We start from the raw sequence: 18,640 nt of genomic DNA, 5'->3' as shown, positions 1-18,640 counted from the left end.
ACGTCGACGAATGAGAAGCTGTCGTCGTGATGTGGGACTTGCATTTGTACTTGTACTTGTCGAATTCTCATTCTCCTCTTGCCCATCAGGAATAGTTGTTCTTGTTGTCGTTGTTGTTGATGAAGTGTTTAGTCGGCGACGTATTGTAAGTTGACGTCGAGAAGTTGGTGATGGCTTTGCTGTGCTGGTGGATGGTGTGGTTGTAACTATCACACTTTCCTCATCTGTATTTTCATCATCATCGGTGATTTCATTGATTGCTTCTAGCTCCTCATCTTCTAGAGTTTCTTCCGTGGTGCCTACGGCTTCTTGAGGGGGTTTTCTATCAACTTCTGCATAGGTTGGTTTAGCGGTTGTTGTTGTCTTCGTGGTCTCGTCTTCATTCTCCACTAGTTGATTTCGGGAAGCTGAAGGTGTCGTTGTTAGCAAAACATTTTCATTGTCCTCTTCATCGTCGGTGTTCTCATTGATAGCCTGGAGCTCTTCGTCTTCCAGAGGTTCTTCTGTGGCGGTACCTAGTGCGGGTTTCCTATTAATTCCCGCATAGGTACGACGTGACGTTGGTTTGACAGTTGTTGTCTTCGTGTTTTCGCTTTCTTCCTTAACTAGTTGACTTCGGGAAGTAAACGGCCTTCGTCTATTGGCGGAGGGTGTGGTTGAAACTAATATGCTTGCTTTGTCCTCTTCGCCGTTAACTGCCTGCAGCTCTGCGTTCTCCAAGGTCTGAACAGTGGTGGTGGTATCAGTTGCTGTTTCTAGCGGGCGTTGCCTATTAAGTCCTATATAGGTACGACGAGGAGCTGGCTTAGCAGTTGTCCTCTTAGTCGTCTCCGTTTGTTTGTCTTCTTCACCGTTGACACTGTCGTTAATTGCCTGGAGGTCCTTGTCTTCTATAGGCTCATCTGTGGTATTGTTAGAGGCGATGCCTAGCGCAGGTTTCCTATTGATTCCTGCATAAGTACGACGAGGAGCTGTCTTCGTAGCCGTCTCTGTCTCGCTCTCTTCTTTAACTAGTTGACCTCGTCGAGTAAAAGGCCTTGGTTTATTAGCTGCCGGTGTCGTTGTTACTAAATCATTTTCTTTGTCTTCTTCACCCTCAGTGTTCTCATTGATGGCCTGGAGTTCTTCATCTTCAAGAGGTTCCTCTGTGGTGGTGTTCGAGACGGTTTCTAGTGGGCGTTGTCTATTAAGTCCTATATAGGTTCGACGAGGAACTGGTTTAGCAGTTGTCTTCGTCTCATTTTGTTTGTCTTTTTCAACGTCGGCGCTCTCATCGTCTTCTGTGTTAGTGTTAGAGGGTATGCCAAGCGCAGGTTTCCTACTGATTCCTGCATAAGTACGACGAGGAGCTGACTTGGTAGTCGTCTCTTTTTCACTCTCATCCTTCACTAGTTGACCTCGGGGTGTAAAAGGTCTTCGTCTAAAGGTAGAAGGTGTCGTTGTAGCTAAAACATTTTCCTTGTCCTCTTCGCCGTCAGCGTTCTCATTGATTTCCTGGAGCTCTTCGTCGTCTAGAGATTCTTCCTTGGTTTCTTGCGGACGTTGTCTATTGATTCCTGCATAAGTACGACGTGAGGTTGGCCTGGCGGTTGTACTACTTATGCTGACTGTGGATCTATTTGGAATACGTTGAGGTATACTATAGATTCTCTTTGTACTCGACTCATTCTCGTCCTCAGCGACCTCTACTTTTGCGGCTAAGGTTAAACGTGTACGATTCAATTTGCTATATGTACGTAATGATCTCGCATCTTCTTCCTGCCGTTCATCACCTAAAACAGACAGCTGTACAATGCGGGAGGTTTCGTTGACAGTTGAAGACGGTTCCTGAAGTGTTGTTTTGAAGGTTTTTCCCTTACGTATACCTTGCAGTGTGTTCTTCTCTTCGCTATTTGACATACCCGATTTTTCCCCCAGGTGACCTACATTGACCCGGGGGTTTTCAATAAAAAATGACCGAGTTCAGAATTAATTTCACGCGCTTGCTCCATGGCTAAGCGTTGCTCCAATTCGCTGCTAGTTTCTTCTTGATTATCTACTGAATTGCTGCCAGTTGACTCGCTATTCTCGCTAACATTGAAGACATCGTGAATCTGTTGGCGTATATTGACCGTAACACTTTCAATGTCGGGTGGTGCCGGTGACTTGTCTATATAGGTGATGGGTGAATCCTTGACATACTGATAGTACTTTCGTCGATGATAAATCGGTAGCGATAGGTCATCCTGTTCCGATGAAGGCGTGGTGGTAGTGCTCTCGTTTGCCTCGACATCATTATTCGTCTGTAGACGGTTCAATGCGCTTATATACTTTTGTTTAAGTTCACTTAAATCATCAGCTAAAGTGGTTGATGGTGGTGTCTCTGTTGTTGTTGAAGTTGTCGTGCTGGTGCTGGTGGTTTTTCTGGCTGACAGACGACTCACGAAACGCTGCTTGGCCGCAGCTAGTTGATCTTCTGTGGTGTCTTCTTCAATGGCTGATGATGATGATGTTGAGAGGGTTGAAGGTTCCTCTGTGGTTGTGGTTGTTGTTGTTGTTGTGGTGGTACTTGTAGTAGGTCGCTTGAAGGTGTGCACAATGCGACGGGTAGTCACTTCGGGATTCGTTTCAGTAGTCGTTGCTCTGGTTGTAGTTCTTGTTGTTGGAGTGGTAGCAATCCTTGTGGGCCTGGTACGTCTTTCAATGGTTTTAGCTGTTGTTGTTGTCAGAAGACTATCACCATTCACCTCATCGTCCGTCTCATATTCATATTCCTCCACCTCTTCACGCTCGATGGTCTCCTTGGGCCGCTTTAGGAGTCGCCTACGTGTCTTGGTCACAGTCGGTTTATTTTCACTCTGCTTGTTACGTGATCCACGTGATGCAAAGTCCAAGGCCAAAAGCGAGGAGAGATCATTACTCTGGAACTTGACCGATCCACGATTTCGTGTTATGGCACGTGGTGTGGTGGTACTTGCTATTGGTTGGCTAACCTCATCATAGACGTACTCATATTCTGCTGGTTTCTCCTCCACGATTTTCGTGTGTATCTTCTTGACAACCTTGCGGCCAGCATCAATGGTTCTTACATTTGTGGTTCGGGTGCGTGTTATGCCATTCCCTAGACTCTCGACCTTTGTGGATGTCCTATTATGCTGTCCATTCAATGGAGTGCGACTGTTAAGTTTCTTATTCTCACGTTGACTACCTACAAACGTTTTCTTGACCTTATCAGCAGCATCATCATCTTCACTAGCAGCGGGAACTGGAGTTGTTGTTGTTGTTGTTGTGGTGGTGCTAGTGCTGCTGGAGCTACTAAGGCTACTGGAACTGATGTTGCCGTTATTCGTGCTGGTTCTGGAATTCACTCGCTTATTTGCATCGGCTGCTAAAAGGGAAGACAGATCACCTTCCTTACTGGGCCGATATTTGCCACGTACAATAACCCGACGTCTCGATGGAGTGGAGGTGGTGGTCTCCACGTTCTCTTCAGTTGTCGTAGATGTTGAGCTGGCGGTGCTAGTTGTGGTAAATTTATTGCGTAAGAATGACCGGCGAGTTGTAGCTTCAGTGGTTGCTTTAGCAGGACCCTCTGTGGAAGTTGTTTCTGTGCTGGCACCGAGTGCTGAGTTCTCCTCGTTGATCAAAGAAGCTTCTGTGATTACTTGGACACCTTCCTTTGATTCTGTGCTACTTTCCTGTGTTTCTGTGCTACTGCTTGATGATGGCTCTTCCGTGGTGGTTGTAGTGGTAGTTGTATAGTTCTCCAAAACATCTGGCACTAGAGTTGTATCCAGTGGTGAATCTTCCTGCTCGGTAGCCGTGTTGCTATCATCGCTAGTTTGCTGCGACGGAGCTTTAGTTTTTCCCCTCTCAATGGCCGGTGGTTCATCATCAATTATCTCGGCAGCAATATTTTCATCCTCGTTGGTGGAATCAGAAGATTGTTGAAGACCAGCAGCAGAAAGTGGTGCAGTTTCAGTTTTGTTTTTTGCTTCATTAGCTGCCTCCGTTTCCTGTTCGGCTGAATTTAGACGTCTGCTTCGGTATTTAGTACTTGAATCCACTTGAATCTCGGGGTTCTCATCGTCAGTGTCCAAACGCTTGCCAGCATACCTACGTGAGTCTTTGTTTTCAGTGTCCAAGGTATTTGGGTTCACTGCAGGACGTCGGGAAGGACGTCGCACAGTGCGCCAATCGGTGGTGGTGGTACGATTTGAATCTGTGCTTAAACTAGAGCTAACTACTTCATGCCTTAGACTATTGCCACCATTACCAGCTACGTCTACGTGATTGTTTTTGTTGTTGGTGGTGGTGGTGGTGGTTGTATTTGTATTGGTTTGGGTGGTGTCATGACTATGACTGGCACTCACCTTTGACCTATCCACCTGGGATAGTCGCGTTTTCACTGTATTCTCAACTGCTTCGTTAATATTATCGTTATCAGTGCTGTGTTGTATGGTGGTTGAGGTTGGGGTGGTTGTTGTTGTTGTTGTTGTGGGACGTGTGCGTCTTCGGGGATAACCAAAGGGCCTTGGACTAGATATCCTATTGCCCACGTCATTTAAGTTAAGGTCAGGATTGGTTGTTGTTGTGGTTGGTGTTGTTGTGGTTCTACTTTTGGTTTTTGTTAGTTTCGGTTCTTGTTCAGATTGTTGTTGTTGTTGTTGTTGTGTTTTTTGTGGTTGCCTTCTACCCGAGTAGGTGGTTCTAAAGCTATTTACGTTAGGAATATTGCTGCTGCTCAAACTATTTGGACTAGCATCGTTGACTGCTTCTGCATTTTTACGTCTCTGACTGATTGTTAAATATTTCGTTTGATTTGGATTTGGGGATTGTGTTACCTCATCGCTATCAATATGGTCATTGTTTACGTCATTAATGTCGTTGCTTGTTGTCGATGTTGCTGTTGCTGTTGCTGTTGTTGTTGTTGCCAGTTCGTCCGCTGTGGTTGTTGTTCCTGTTGTCGTTGTTGTTGTTATTTTAAGGATCGGGATTGGAGTGGGATTAGCATTATTCAATAAACTGACCGGCAATTGAGTGGTTAATTCAATTTCATCAGTCAAATTTAATGAATCGATGCTCGAGGTTTGGGATTCAATTGCGGTTGTGGTGGTTTCTATATTGGGTGTGGGTGTGGGTGTGGGTGTGGGTGTGGGTGTAGGTGTGGGTGTGGGTGTGGTTGTGGGTATGTGGGTGTAGGTGGTTGTGGGTGTCTGATTGGTTGTGGATAATGTTAGGTTAGTTATGCTAGTGCTTTCAATTGGTTCGGTAATTTCATTTAATATGGTTAAGGTTTCTGGATGGTGAGTGGTGCTGGGTGGTTGTGGTGGTGCTGCTTCTTCTGCTGTTTGTATTATGTTATTAGACAGCACATTGTTGCTGTTGTTGGCCTTGGCAGTCTCAGTGAAGGTGGTTGTTGTTCTTGTTGTTGTTGTTGTTGTTGTTTCTGGTGTTGCTGTGGTTGTTGTTCTGCTGCGACCAATGCTCGCGTATTTACGTGTATTTGTGGTGCTTGTGAGACTTTGTTTGCTTAGTACCGTTACATTTTGCTGTTGTTGCTGCTGTTGCGGCTCCTCATCATATTCCTCATCATCCTCTTCAGTATCATCAGACGATGCCGATATCGTTGTACTCTTGGTCGGTCTGGTGCGTTCAAAATATTTGTACCTGAATTGAAATGAAATTAAAATTTAATTTTTGGCGTTTTCTTTAGAGTGCACAGTGGGCTAATTTTCAATTTTTTCAGGCATGAAGTCTATAATCACGGATTTTGTTTCCCTTTGACCTAACTAATGCGATTTACATATGACTTGAGGAGTTCTTCGAGACGCCCCTTTTTAAAATTTTAAAACAAAATTAATTTATTTTTGAATTGTCCCCACAAAGTATGCAATGATTTTATGTTTAGTCTTTTCTCTGCTTATAAGAAGAACTTAAGTTACTTTTAAAAGAAAAAAACATTAAAAAGAAAATTAATTAAATTTTCAAATCGTCGTACAATGAGTGTTAAAGATAACTTCAAAATACACTGAAACAATTGTGTATATAACAAAAAGGGATAGGCAAAACTCTGTCATTTTTACTTATCTTTTTTTTCGATTTGCAAAAGGAATTAAAAATTTGGAAGAAAGTATTTATAAAACCTAGCCTGATCTAAGTTCCCCAAAGTAAAGAAAGTGTAAAGCATAAATTTTTGTACATACTTTATGCAATCGAAAATCGCCCACAGTGAAGAGGAGATCACTTACCGATTAGTTGATAAACTTGAAGCTGATTCCGTTCCCGTTGCCAAGGTGGTTGGCGTCTCTGGTTTCTCGGTAGTTCGTCCACGTGTATTGCCTAATGTGGAATAGGATTTGATTGGCTTTCTTTCTTGTTCTGGCTCCTCCTCGGGGTCAGCCGGGGCCACTGTGCTGGGTCGAGTGCGTCGCAGGCTGGTATATGAAGGAGTTGGTGGACTGTATGGCCTTCTAGTGCTTGTCTCTGGTTCTTCTTCTTTAGCCTCTGCATGCAGTTCTTCACCTTCTTCCTCTTCGACATCTTCATCTTGCTCATCTTGGCGAGTTTTTGTTGAACCAGATTTATTGGCATTTCGATTCCGATTGATTGTGACATATTCCTTACGCTCTTTGAGAAAACCATCGAATTCGGATAGTTTTTCAATACCCTCATTCTGTGGACCCTGTCGACTGTTACCCCTCAAAACGGATGAGTATTTGGAATAGTTGCTATCCGGACTTGCAGTCGTTGTGGTAGTTTCAGTCGTTGGTTCACTATTTACTTTGAACGTAGATTGCTTACGGGTTAGAGAACTTAGAGTACCCTGACGACTTAGCACACGATCGTAGAGCGATTTACTAATGGTCGATGGTGTGGTGGCAGCTCCTCCCGCATTGCCAATGGAGGAGTTCTCTTTCAATGTAATCGATCCGTCTTTGTTGCGCAACAAATGCTTCTCCAGTTGCTCAACGCCACCCACTTTGCGAATGAGATCGATTAGCTCTTTAATGACCTGAGGGTCTTCTTCTGCGTCCTTGGATTTGACGGGTTGTCGTCTGGCTTCATCATCATCAGCATCATCAACAGCAGCGTCAGCCTCCTCTTCATATTCCGATTCGTCATCAATGGTGGATGGCCGTGTGGTCGTTGTTGTTGTGGTGCTGGTCGTTGTGGTGGTGGTGCGTGGATAAATGGGCCGTGCCACTGCGGGTGGGGCAGCTGTCACACGATTTGTTCTCACTGTAGTAGTTGGGATCGGCGAGGTTTGTGGTGCAGCAGTTGTCGATCTAAGCAAATAGGGTTTTTAGTAAGCATTTCCATTTGCTTTGGTTTCATTTATAGGTATACACTTACTTTTTAGTCTTGCATGGCACATTGCGGGCAAAATCACAGGAATCAGCTGCCGGATTAAAATACAATCCCGATGGGCAAGTAAACTGATGAGCCACAATACCCAAACCAGATGGACCACTATCCAGACACCAGTAGTATTTCTTACAATCCCTGGGATGTTGGAAAAAGCCTTCCTCTTCACACTTGAAATCAGAGCCCGGATCGGGTGTGGTGGGTGGTGGTGGTGTGGTCGAGGCACGTCCTCCTATGTAGAGAGATGAACCCTCAGCTTCAGTCAAACGTATGTTGGTGCTTGGTGGGGCATTTGTTGTTGTTGTTGTTGTCGGCGTGGAACTGGCAGCTGGACGTCGTCCAGATGATCCACTTGTGGGACGTCTTGTGCTTCCCACAGCGGGTTTAGAATTCAAACGATTTCTGGTGGTGCTGCCATTATCTGTGCGGCTACGTGAACGTGATGGCTTTTGAGGTCCACTCGATTTGGCCACCTCATTGATACCCAATCTAAATGATAAGTTTTATTTGTAAGTCATACATTTACAATGTGCATCGTGCATGGAATACTTACCCCAAAGACTCAATCATAGCCTCTTTGGCTGCCTCAATTAATGGATATGGTTTTCCATTGCATGTGCCACGGAAATCATCGTTATCAATGGCCCAGAACATTATGCCACCCAAACCCTGGGCAACCACGTATTCGGCCTTTTTGCGTACAATTGCCTCGTCGTCATAGCCAACCCATTGATTGCGTCTATAGGCATATGGTCCCATCACATTGGCATTTGGCTGAACTATAGTCCATTCAGGATCATCTTTTAGATTTTGACAGATCTGAAAAACCAAAGTAGATAATAATTAAGGTGCCCTCTCTCTCTCTTACAACTCTTACCTCATAATAGGCCAAATAGCCTTTTTCTCTTGTGGCATCACCCTGTTCGCCAGGCCCTTCGGATGGGGCACCCAGTTCTGTGCTTTCTTCATTGATCAATGTGTAGGAACGACCATATGTGGGTATACCCAAAACCAACTTATCACGATCAGCTCCAGCCTTTAGGTAATATTTAATAGAATAGTCCTAAAAGAGAAAAAAGCAATCTTTAATCCTTTTGGAAATGTGAAATCAATCGCTTAACTTACAATATTAAGCTCAGCATCGTAATTGTATTCAGAGTCCTCTTCAAGTGAATACAATGGAGCGTGATGGTTAACCGATGGCTCATGCGACGAATGGAAATCATAGGTGAGAACATTAAACCAATCCAGATATTTATTCAATTTTGGCACATCATAACCCTTGTCAATGTATTCAATGCCCGCGGGCACGGCCATGGTGAGCAGAAGACGTGTTCGTCCAGTTTTCTCCGCCTCCCGTTCAAATTCTGCTCTCAGCTCCTGAACGAATTGGGCATAATTATCGCGATCTCGGGACTTGCCACCCTCACGATGAGCTGGATATTCCCAATCTAGATCAATGCCATCGAAATGATTTTGTCGCAAGAATTTCAATATATTCTTAATGAACTGCTGGCGACGCTCCGGATTGGCCACCAACGGAGAGAAACGTGAACTCGCCTCATTCCAGCCTCCGATGGCAATCATGGTCTTTAATTGTTTGTTGTAGGTTTTAAGCCCAGTGAATTTGGCATAGCCACCTGAACGAGTACAGGGTGAAGTGGGCCAAAAGGGAAACCAAATGGGTAAACGGAAATTAAAGTCGAGTTGAATTAAATCTTTGCTAATTGGTTTTAGATGGGCGTGTCTGGCTTACCCTGCTCTATATCCTGATACTTGTCGAAGGGCTTCATTTGATTATCCTTGGTGAATCCACCAAATGCGTAAACCAAATGTGTACACAAATATGGATTTATATTCTGTGGATTAAATTTGGCTGTGCCTGGTCTATAGACACTCCAATTGGTGTAATAGCACACCACGCGACCCTCGCTGCTGACCACTGAATAAGAAGAAATATAAATAGAAACAAATTAATAAACTATGTAAAAGTAAATGATAAACAATTTGTTTCATTATTATAGAGTGAATTGAAACAATCAAAGACTTTTGTTTCATTAATTTTCAATATAACTCAATACAATCTTTTTTGTTTCTGCTTATTATTAGTTTAAATTATTTTTTTTATATAAATGAACTTATCAAACTTTCAAATTTGCATGCTAGAGGTCATTAATTAAAGCAAGAAAAAAAGAGGAGACAGTTTTTTGTTTTGCCCTATTTTTATGTAGAATTGTTAGATCACACCACTGCTAAAACTAGTTAACTAAAGGAGCCACAAAAATGAGAGCACAGCATACAACTCTTAAAAATAGTCGAAGATAGTAACTTATTTTCAAAAAAGAGGGTAATCATTTTCTACATTTAGGGTTTTAATCATTTCTTTTAGATTTCATACGCTTGAATAATAAAAGTTGGATTGAGTTTTGATTTTGGCATGATCAAATTGAATTAATGTGTCCTTATATATATATTTTGTTTACCATTATCTTAACAATTACTAAATAAAAGATTCTAAATCGTTTCAAAACTATTCAAACTAAATTTGATTGCTTTCCTTTATGCTAAAACTTTTTATTAAATTTTGGAGCCATAGCTTCTATGGTAATGACTTTTTGAATTAAAGTTTTTGAGAAAAGACTTATTTATTTATAAAAATAGTTTATATGTGGTGGAATATGTTTTCTAACTAATAATCTTTATTAACTATTTGTTTCCATGCTAGCTAATTTGTCGGTTCCTGTTCTGCTTATAGTTATACAAATTCATTAAATTCATTAAATTATTTTAAATAGAACGAGATTTAGGACAGACCACGATGAATATATTGAATCAGCTTTTAATGCTTATCATATACAAAAAAATATATATATTCTTTGTCTTATTTATGGGATCGGAAGTGTTAGATTAGAATTGATTGATTAATTATTGATGAGAATTGCCAAGAGTTATGCTATATGCATGTATTTTCCACTTACCATTGATGCAATAGGCAAGAGCGCAGAGCAGGAAAAGCGTTTGCCAGGCCGCTCCACGCCGGAACTGTAAATAAAGGAAAGAAGCAAATTAAAAAATGTTGTCTATTGTTGTCCACATTGGTTATAATAAAAAACATGGTAATTCGATTAAAAGCCAAAGGTAAAGGAAGTCTTTAGATTTAAACTTGCCACACTTTCAGCATTGACACAGTGACATCAATGAGCCGTAGTAGCATCATCAACATCTACTACAGACCCCCAAAGATTAATTCATTCCGACAGACAAAAGATCGAAATGCAAATTTGAATCAAATATTATATACGCGTATGTGCATATTTGTTGTTTTGCATATTATGTAACAAAGTTTTTGATAGATGAGAAAAGGAAAAGATGCGACCTTCATGGGAATAAATATATGTGTGTATATGTACCTATAGTAAACATTTGTGTTTGTTTATATAAACAGTCATGTATGTATATGATGTACATGGATATATATGCATATGCTCTCTGGTTTGTCTTGGTTTTTTGATATCTATCAAAACCTTGTTACATAATTCAGTTAAGATTGAGATGGATTTCATATGCAAATTCAATTTAATGATATGCACAACTTGTTGCTGCTGCTGCTGTTGTTGTTGTTGTTGGTATTTGTTGTTATTTGTTGTTGTAAACGAGGGAATTTCTTTCTTTCTTTCTGTCTTTTCTGTTTGGATTATGTAAAATTAACAGCAGCCACAGCCGCAACGGCAGCTGCCCAAAATTGGAGCAAGAAAAGAAAAAAATGTTTTGAGCCTCACCCGAATGAGTGAAAACTGAGTCATACTCATAAATACCTTTCGTGGTATATACTACGTAAATCCCCAAAACGGATTTTTATATTAAAAATCCCCAAAAATTGCAAGACAACAACACAAATACAACGGCTAATAATGGGCCAAAAAAGAAATACAATACAGACGGATACCAAAAACAGAAGGAGTGCAAAAGAGAACGCAAAAGGGGGAACAATTACATAAGCCAAAAACAAAAAAAAAACCGGCATATACCACACAAACACACACACACACACACACATCCATGTGGGCATCATTCATTCATCGCAATGCTTCTCTTTCGTCACAAAAAAACAGAAGAAATAAAAATGTTCATCGTCATCTTCACAATTCGAACAGGTTGAAAAATACAAAACTAATTAGCAAAACTTGCCTCTGCCTCACTGATAATCAAAAACTAACATCTAACCAAATGAAACCTGGTCTCAGTGAGGGCACCACCACCATCACGAGCACCACCAGCACCACCACCGGGCACCACCTGGGCAGATAGACATATGTATAACTTTCTTTTTCGATTAACAAAACCAAAATTACAAGTATGAGCAATGTTGATTAATATAATGCTTAAAAAAAACACGTCAAAATTATAATGGCATCCAAACGCAGGTGTATCCAAGGTATGGAAACGATCGTCCACTGACGAGTCCTTAGTATCATATCATACAGTATATACCACATTAATAGGAGTACTTTTATTTCTTGATGATATCTCTCTTCTCAGTTTGGGCAACTTTACAACATTTATAATTTGAATTGTTAAGATTTTTAGAGTTTCCCTTTTAAAAATGCCTCATGCCGCCTTTATGAGTTTCTTAATGTTTGGTAATTGTGATATAATTCTTTGTTTGTGGAGTGAAGGGAAAATGGTTTATGACGACACTCGAACAAGAACACAACTTGACAAATATTTTACAAACTCTAAGAATACAACAATATCCAAGAAGCTAACTTGAAAAACACATATGTAGTTTAAAAATTGCCATTCTTTTGTTACATAAGCAAGTCTTCTATTAAGACATCAAACCGCTAAGTAATATCAAACCAATTAACAACAATGTGCTAATTAAAAGATGGTCAAGATCTTATAATACTATCTCATTCGCACATCTGTTGCTTCTATTGAAGACTCTCTCTCATTTCGAACTTTCAGTTTCATTACCAACTAACATTATCTTTTTCACACCTATAACTTATTGAAAGTTTCTGGACGACTTTGGCAAATTTGGACCACAAAGAGAAGTTTCAAATGCCATCGAAAACCAAGATTTTATAGGATATCTTAATCTGTTTTACATTTATGACATGTTTGACATTTATTCTTTTAGCAATCAGAATCTTATTAATTTTTTAAATCTTTTAATAGTTTTTAGATGACTCACTTGCTCAGTTACTACTAGATCTCTAACTTGCTTTTATGTTCTTGGGGAAAACAAAGTAAGAAATCTAGAAAATGTTAACTTGATTTATCGTTTCCTATTGTTAGAGTAAGACTTTGCAGTAAAAACAAAATTGTAAATAAACGAACAGAACAAGTGAGTAAACGATAGAATGAACAATTGATCTATAAAGTAAGTGAAAAAGAAAGTGAACGATTTCATAAAAAGTGAGTAATCAAGGTAATGAACAACTGATTGAAAAAGTGATTAAACACGTGAGTGAATAAGTGATTGCATAAGTGATTAAGTGAGTTAACAAATATGTAAATTCATTTAAAAGTGAATCTTTAAACTGATACATGAAATTAAGTCATTTAATCCAACTCTACTGCTACAATGGAATGTTAGTTCATTATCCTAATCATGAATACATATGTAGGTACCTATATTTTATTTTACTACATTTTACACAAAAGAAAACTGAAACCATCAACAACGTATATACATATCCATCTATATGCCGACAAAAGTATCGATATCCGTTTTTTACATAGTCCATTGTTGTCAATTCGTTAGATGTGGATTTGGAGTGTGCCATTTCGCAAAAAGCATTTCCTTCTAAGAAGTGCGCACTGTACATATTGATGAATAAAATGTTTCTTGAGTGTTTTCATGTGTATGCGGATAAGGGGGTCAACTGAGTAATGGCTTACCTATTTACCTAGTGTAACAAGAAATGTTTATGGGACACTATTGCCATTTACATTTATGCACACACACACACACACACAAGCACACACGTACTGGCAAATGTATGTACATGGTATTATTGTTGTTGCTGTTCAGACTTCTTTATGGCAGTGACAGAAACAGCAGCAACAACAACAACAACAACAACACCAACAGCTACTTACATAAAATTTAAAAAGAGAAAAAAAAACTCAACAAAAAATTCCAAAAATGTTTACAATTTTTGATTGTACAATATACACACACACACACATACACGAGTAAGCAGCAGGTGATTGAAGGCGAAGGAAGGAGAAGACTGAAAAATTTTATGTTGACAAATTTGTCGATTTTACGCAAAATGAGCAAACGACAGCAACACGGCAGTTTGTGTACTTAAAGGCAAATGCAACATTTAGTTTATATTTATTTTTTTGTTGTTTTCTTTTTTAATTGCAACTTGTCCAATGCATGGGCAATTAAAACGACTGGCTAAATGTGGCCTGGATAGACAATAGACAACAGTCAGACAAACAAACATGGCTGACGGGGCTTGATGTGATTGCTGATGTTGCTTTTGTTGCTTGCTGCCCTGCAGCAACACATCAGGCCAAAATTGAGAATCGTTTTACCTGAATTTAACCATCAGCAGCAGCAGCAGCAGCAGCAACAGTAACAGGCAAATACAATTTATATACGGTAAGCTGACTTTTTGCTTTTGTGTGGACGACAAGTTGCAACACACAAACACACACACATGACCAGACAAAACTGTGGCATCTATATACTGCACATACATGTGGCATAAGTTGCAACTGGGATTGCTGCAGCTGGGTAGACCGGCCCGTCGAGTCGTTTACGTAATGCCACGCATTATGCTGCAAAAACAAAATTTCAGAAATACCCGCAAATAAGACAAAACTAAAAATATTTATATTTTCATCACCTCCGAATGCCCAGGTGAAGGTGCGTATCAAAATGCATGGGACTATAATTATTAAAGGAAGCCGTGAAGGAGTGAGAGGAGGAGAGAATGGGAGGATGGGAGGAGACCATATCCAATTGATCTGTTGAAAATCATCGAAGCTTTTGCTGGAGGCCCATAATAACTTGAAATGCCTTCTTCTAACAAAAGACTCAATTGTTTCAAGTGTTTAAAGACTTATCTAGAATTTTCGAGAAACTCAAATTTGTTTTTCATTATTCATTGAGAATCTCGTTGTCGTTATGGTGTTTAAGATAAATGAAGACAAACTTAGAAATAAACAACATTAATAGAGGAGGCAAAAGCAAAGCTAAAGAAAACAACACAAAACCCTAGAAGAAAGTCCTTGGAAAGGGCATTAAACTATTCAGATTAACACAAATAATCATAAAGATTATTAAGACTTTATTTGAGAGTCAGCAATCTATAAACCTTTGACACTCTTCCAAAGAAGTTGCAAAAACTAAATATATTATGTATACGCACCATGTACCAACATATGGAAAACTAATCTTTGTGAAATGAAATCTGTCTCATTTACATATTTAGGCTAAGTATTTACTACCGCTAAGTTTAGTCATAAGTACATTTTACTTATTATTTTCTTTCTACACTACAAAACTTTTATAACAAAGTAGAAAATACTTGAATGGTTAAAGTAAACTCTTACTCTCTCAATATGTAAAGAGAGTGAATGAAAGCATTAAATGTTATTATAGATCAGCTTTCTGTACCTTAATGAAAAGGCTATAGTAGTTTAGATCAAAAGCTTTTCCATTAAAAGTAAGCATTTCAAAGTCACGCAAATGAATACAAAATTCATAAGTCGTTCAGTTCAATTGAAATATTTTACCCTCGTAAAAGCTTTATTAATCATAGTTGAATACGACTTGAATTTTCTACTAGGGGCAGAGTTTTGTATTTTATTAAACATATTTATAATCAGCTTAATTAACTAAGCTAGAAGATCCTTTAGATGCTCTACACTCAGAGATCACATCATTAGTTTCTCTATAGCTTTTCGAATTCTCTTAAAGTCGAGTGAGTCATGTTTGATGCATTTGATGTAATTTAACCCTTCCATAATAATGTTGGGTAAACGCAAATACATGTAATTTTTCTACTCGAGTGCATGTCAATCAATTTCTTTGGGGTCTGCAATAACTTGGTCTCTCAATTACTTTTTAAATGAAATTGAAAGAAATGTCTATTACTCTTGGAACGCTCTAAAAACTGACTGGCATTGCGTATACGCCCTGTGTGTGCGTGTGTGTGTGCGTGTATTTGTGTGTTGGGGGCACACCTAATAGTTTTATGCCAATGGCACATTATGCAAACAAAAATCACGTCCTCCAAATTGAAAAACGCTTGACATTTGAACATTTACATGGGCCTCTTGTCCCCGTCATAGGCTAAACAATGGCCCCAGATTGGTCGACAAGTTGAATGCATTTTTAGTATACATTTTTATCTTTTTCTCCCTTTTTTTTCGTCTTGTGCATTTAAAGTCGTGTGAAAGTCGCTGCATTGTTCAGTCAATTTTTGCAAATTTAAAAATTAAAAAACTATTTCTAATCAAGCCGTTGTTTTTATACACTTGTCTAAGTAGTTATAATTATAATTATAACAAGAATTGAAATTTGAAACTGTTTTTAGAAACAAAGGAGCTAATTTGTAGGCAAAAAGAAAGGAAAATTAAGGGACTTGTATCCCCTAAAGTATGCAGTAGTCAGGAAAAGTTTCTACTGGTTTTCAATATAGCTTTCAATATAGCTTTTATTGTCTAGAAACATTTTTTAGTCACAGGATTTTCTCAAAAAAATGTCTCTATTGTTGTTAATACTACAACAATCCTTTACATACTTTAATGGGCAAATTTTCACATATTTTCGACGAGCCATTTTTTAATAACATTATTTAATTCGAAGCTATTTCCTTGTGTCTTCTGTTACATACATTCTCCTTATATCCATATTCCTTGTTAACCTTTTCGAGTGGAGGGTTAAAAAAGATTAAGAAAAGTATTATCGTGCGAATTTTTTTTTTTTTTTTTTGTGTTATGAATCGTGTGAATTGTCACTTTGACTTTTTGTATTTAATGTTTTGAAGCCAAGGGAGACTTAATTAAGTTACTGTGAACAAGTCAAGAAAAACCCACACAAACACACACACACACACTAAATTAAACCATGGTCAGAAAGAACAAAACAGAGGTAAATCAAAAGTGACAAGAGGGTCGCAAGTATTTGGAAACGTTTGCTTATGGCATTCACATCTTTGATTAAGTTTACACAAACTTTTTGGCTAAAACAAGTGTAGCCAACAGCTTTACACAGCTTAAGCTTAAACTACAAAATGTAGATATAGTCTAATCTATATATAGACCAGCAAAAGATATAAAATAATTAAACAGATGGAAATTAATCTCACCTTAAAATCCATTTTTTTTTGCCAATCTGTAATTTTGTCAATTTTTGTCAGATTTTTAGTCTAATTTTCTTGTTACAAACTGCTCTATTAAGTTACCTTAAAACCTTTAAAACTTCAATTTTGGTAAATTTTCAAAAAAAAAACGTGATCATGATCATGATTTTGTCTAAAATCTAATATAATATTTTTTTTAAATTTTCAAGTGTTTTTATTCTATTTTTAAATATGTTAAATTGCAAATTGGCCAAAATATAACCTAAGAAAATTGGCCGAATTGGTTAAATCGAAATCTATTTTAACGAACCATTTTTAAGGGTTAAAAATATTTTCTGGTGTTCGATTCTATTTTAAAATATTGAGATTTAATTTTTAACAATTCGCTGAAAATACAGCCTTAAGAAAATAGCCAAATTGGCCAAAGTTTTTAAAAGTTCTCAAAAATCATAGTCGATTTTAAGAAACATTTTCAAGGGTATAAAAATGCTGTCTAAAGTTGTTACGGACACTCTCTCCCTTCTCCCTCTCTCTCTCACTCTCTCTCTCTCTCTCTGCATCTTTTTCCCTCTGATTGTGAGTCTTTTAACTCAAGTTAATAAAGTGTGTAACATCTTATTATTGGTAATTAGTGCTTAATTTAAGCACTTTATTAAACCATTTTTTTACAGTCCAAATTAAATTGCTATTGCTCCAAGACGATTGCATGCAAAATACAATTGGATTTTTATGGCTTAGCTTTTATATGCACATATTTAGTTTATAAAATGGCATATCAAAAAATTATCAGCTTTTCACTATTAAACGTATCAAATGGAGATTCGTTACTAATGTATGTACGAGTTATATATTTTGTTAACTTTTGTTTTTGTGTAAAGTTAGACGTGACTCTCACCTCCTTTTTAGAGTTGCCTATTAGCATTTAGCCAATTACGGAGACAGAAGTCATTCAGTCAATGACTTGGAACCAGTTCTTCAACTTGCCTTGCCATTCGAACCCGAATTCGGTCTCCTCTCCCATGTGAATCAATCAGTAAGTAGTTGGCGGATGACTTTCTTAATAACATTTTTGCGTGACAAGAGAGCGCACCGAAAAGCGAAAGTTTTCGTCGGTTTAGTGTTCGCCGGATGCGCCACAAGATGCTGCTGCTGCTGCTGCTGCAGTTGGCCAGAGGAGATTATGGCCATCTTTATACTTTAGTAACTTTTTTTTTTTGCGCCCGTCATTGGATCAATGTATTATGGGTCAACAACGTCGTCTCAATAGCAAAACAGCACACACACACACACACATACACACTCACACAACAAAAAAGAAAAGCCGCATTCAAGTTTTCCCAATCCAAGTCAGTGTCTCTAAGCCAACTCTCTATGATGCTGGTGATGGTTGTGATGATGATGGCCTAACAAACAATTGAGCCATATACATAAAATGCAGTCCATCAATAGATTGTGAAATTAAATGATATCTTCAATATGTTGAAAGTTGTCGAACTGATTGAACTGGCCCAAAAATAGCAAACATAAAAAACTCTTTCTACTCTTTCTAAATAGTCAATTTGCATTTTAATTTCATGCCATATAACTTGGCAATACGAGTCTATAGGCGGTCTGTAAGAGATCCACTCTTTTCTCTTCCAGTCGAATTGAAAACGAATTTTCATTATTTATATTATGTATTCGAATGGTCTTCCAACATTCCTTAGACAGGTTTCTTTCTTCAAAGTTCTTTTACTTTAGAATATTAAATGGTGACCTTAACTTTTATGACTCAAAGCCAAACAATTTTCAAAAAAGGTCGTATTCTAACATTTTTCCAGAAAAACTGCACACCAATCTTTAATAGGGCTTAACCTCAGTCAGAAGCGTGTTGAAATCGCTGGATTAAGAATGGAATGTTATCCATGACATTTGCCTTTTTATATTAACTACAAATTGTCCATTTAAATGTTCCATTCCAG

The 18,640-nt window shown here is 38.5% G+C and overlaps 1 protein-coding gene across 1 annotated transcript in view; it reads right to left on the bottom strand.

Moving 5' to 3' along the window:
* Positions 1-18,640, bottom strand: part of LOC6648270 (serine-rich adhesin for platelets) — a 30,844-nt gene that overhangs the window by 4,961 nt on the left and 7,243 nt on the right. Inside the window, exons 2-9 of the mRNA XM_047011149.1 lie at positions 10,326-10,389; positions 9,104-9,289; positions 8,473-8,987; positions 8,225-8,410; positions 7,901-8,166; positions 7,336-7,836; positions 6,231-7,268; positions 5,520-5,649 (exon numbers count right to left, since the gene is read on the bottom strand). Coding sequence (XP_046867105.1) covers positions 5,520-5,649; positions 6,231-7,268; positions 7,336-7,836; positions 7,901-8,166; positions 8,225-8,410; positions 8,473-8,987; positions 9,104-9,289; positions 10,326-10,389 — 2,886 coding nt within the window. The remainder of the gene's footprint in view (positions 1-5,519; positions 5,650-6,230; positions 7,269-7,335; positions 7,837-7,900; positions 8,167-8,224; positions 8,411-8,472; positions 8,988-9,103; positions 9,290-10,325; positions 10,390-18,640) is intronic.

This window comes from Drosophila willistoni, assembly GCF_018902025.1.
Source record: "Drosophila willistoni isolate 14030-0811.24 chromosome XL unlocalized genomic scaffold, UCI_dwil_1.1 Seg141, whole genome shotgun sequence".
Lineage (NCBI taxonomy): Eukaryota > Metazoa > Arthropoda > Insecta > Diptera > Drosophilidae > Drosophila > Drosophila willistoni.
This window is presented reverse-complemented; position numbering and strand designations above follow the sequence as displayed.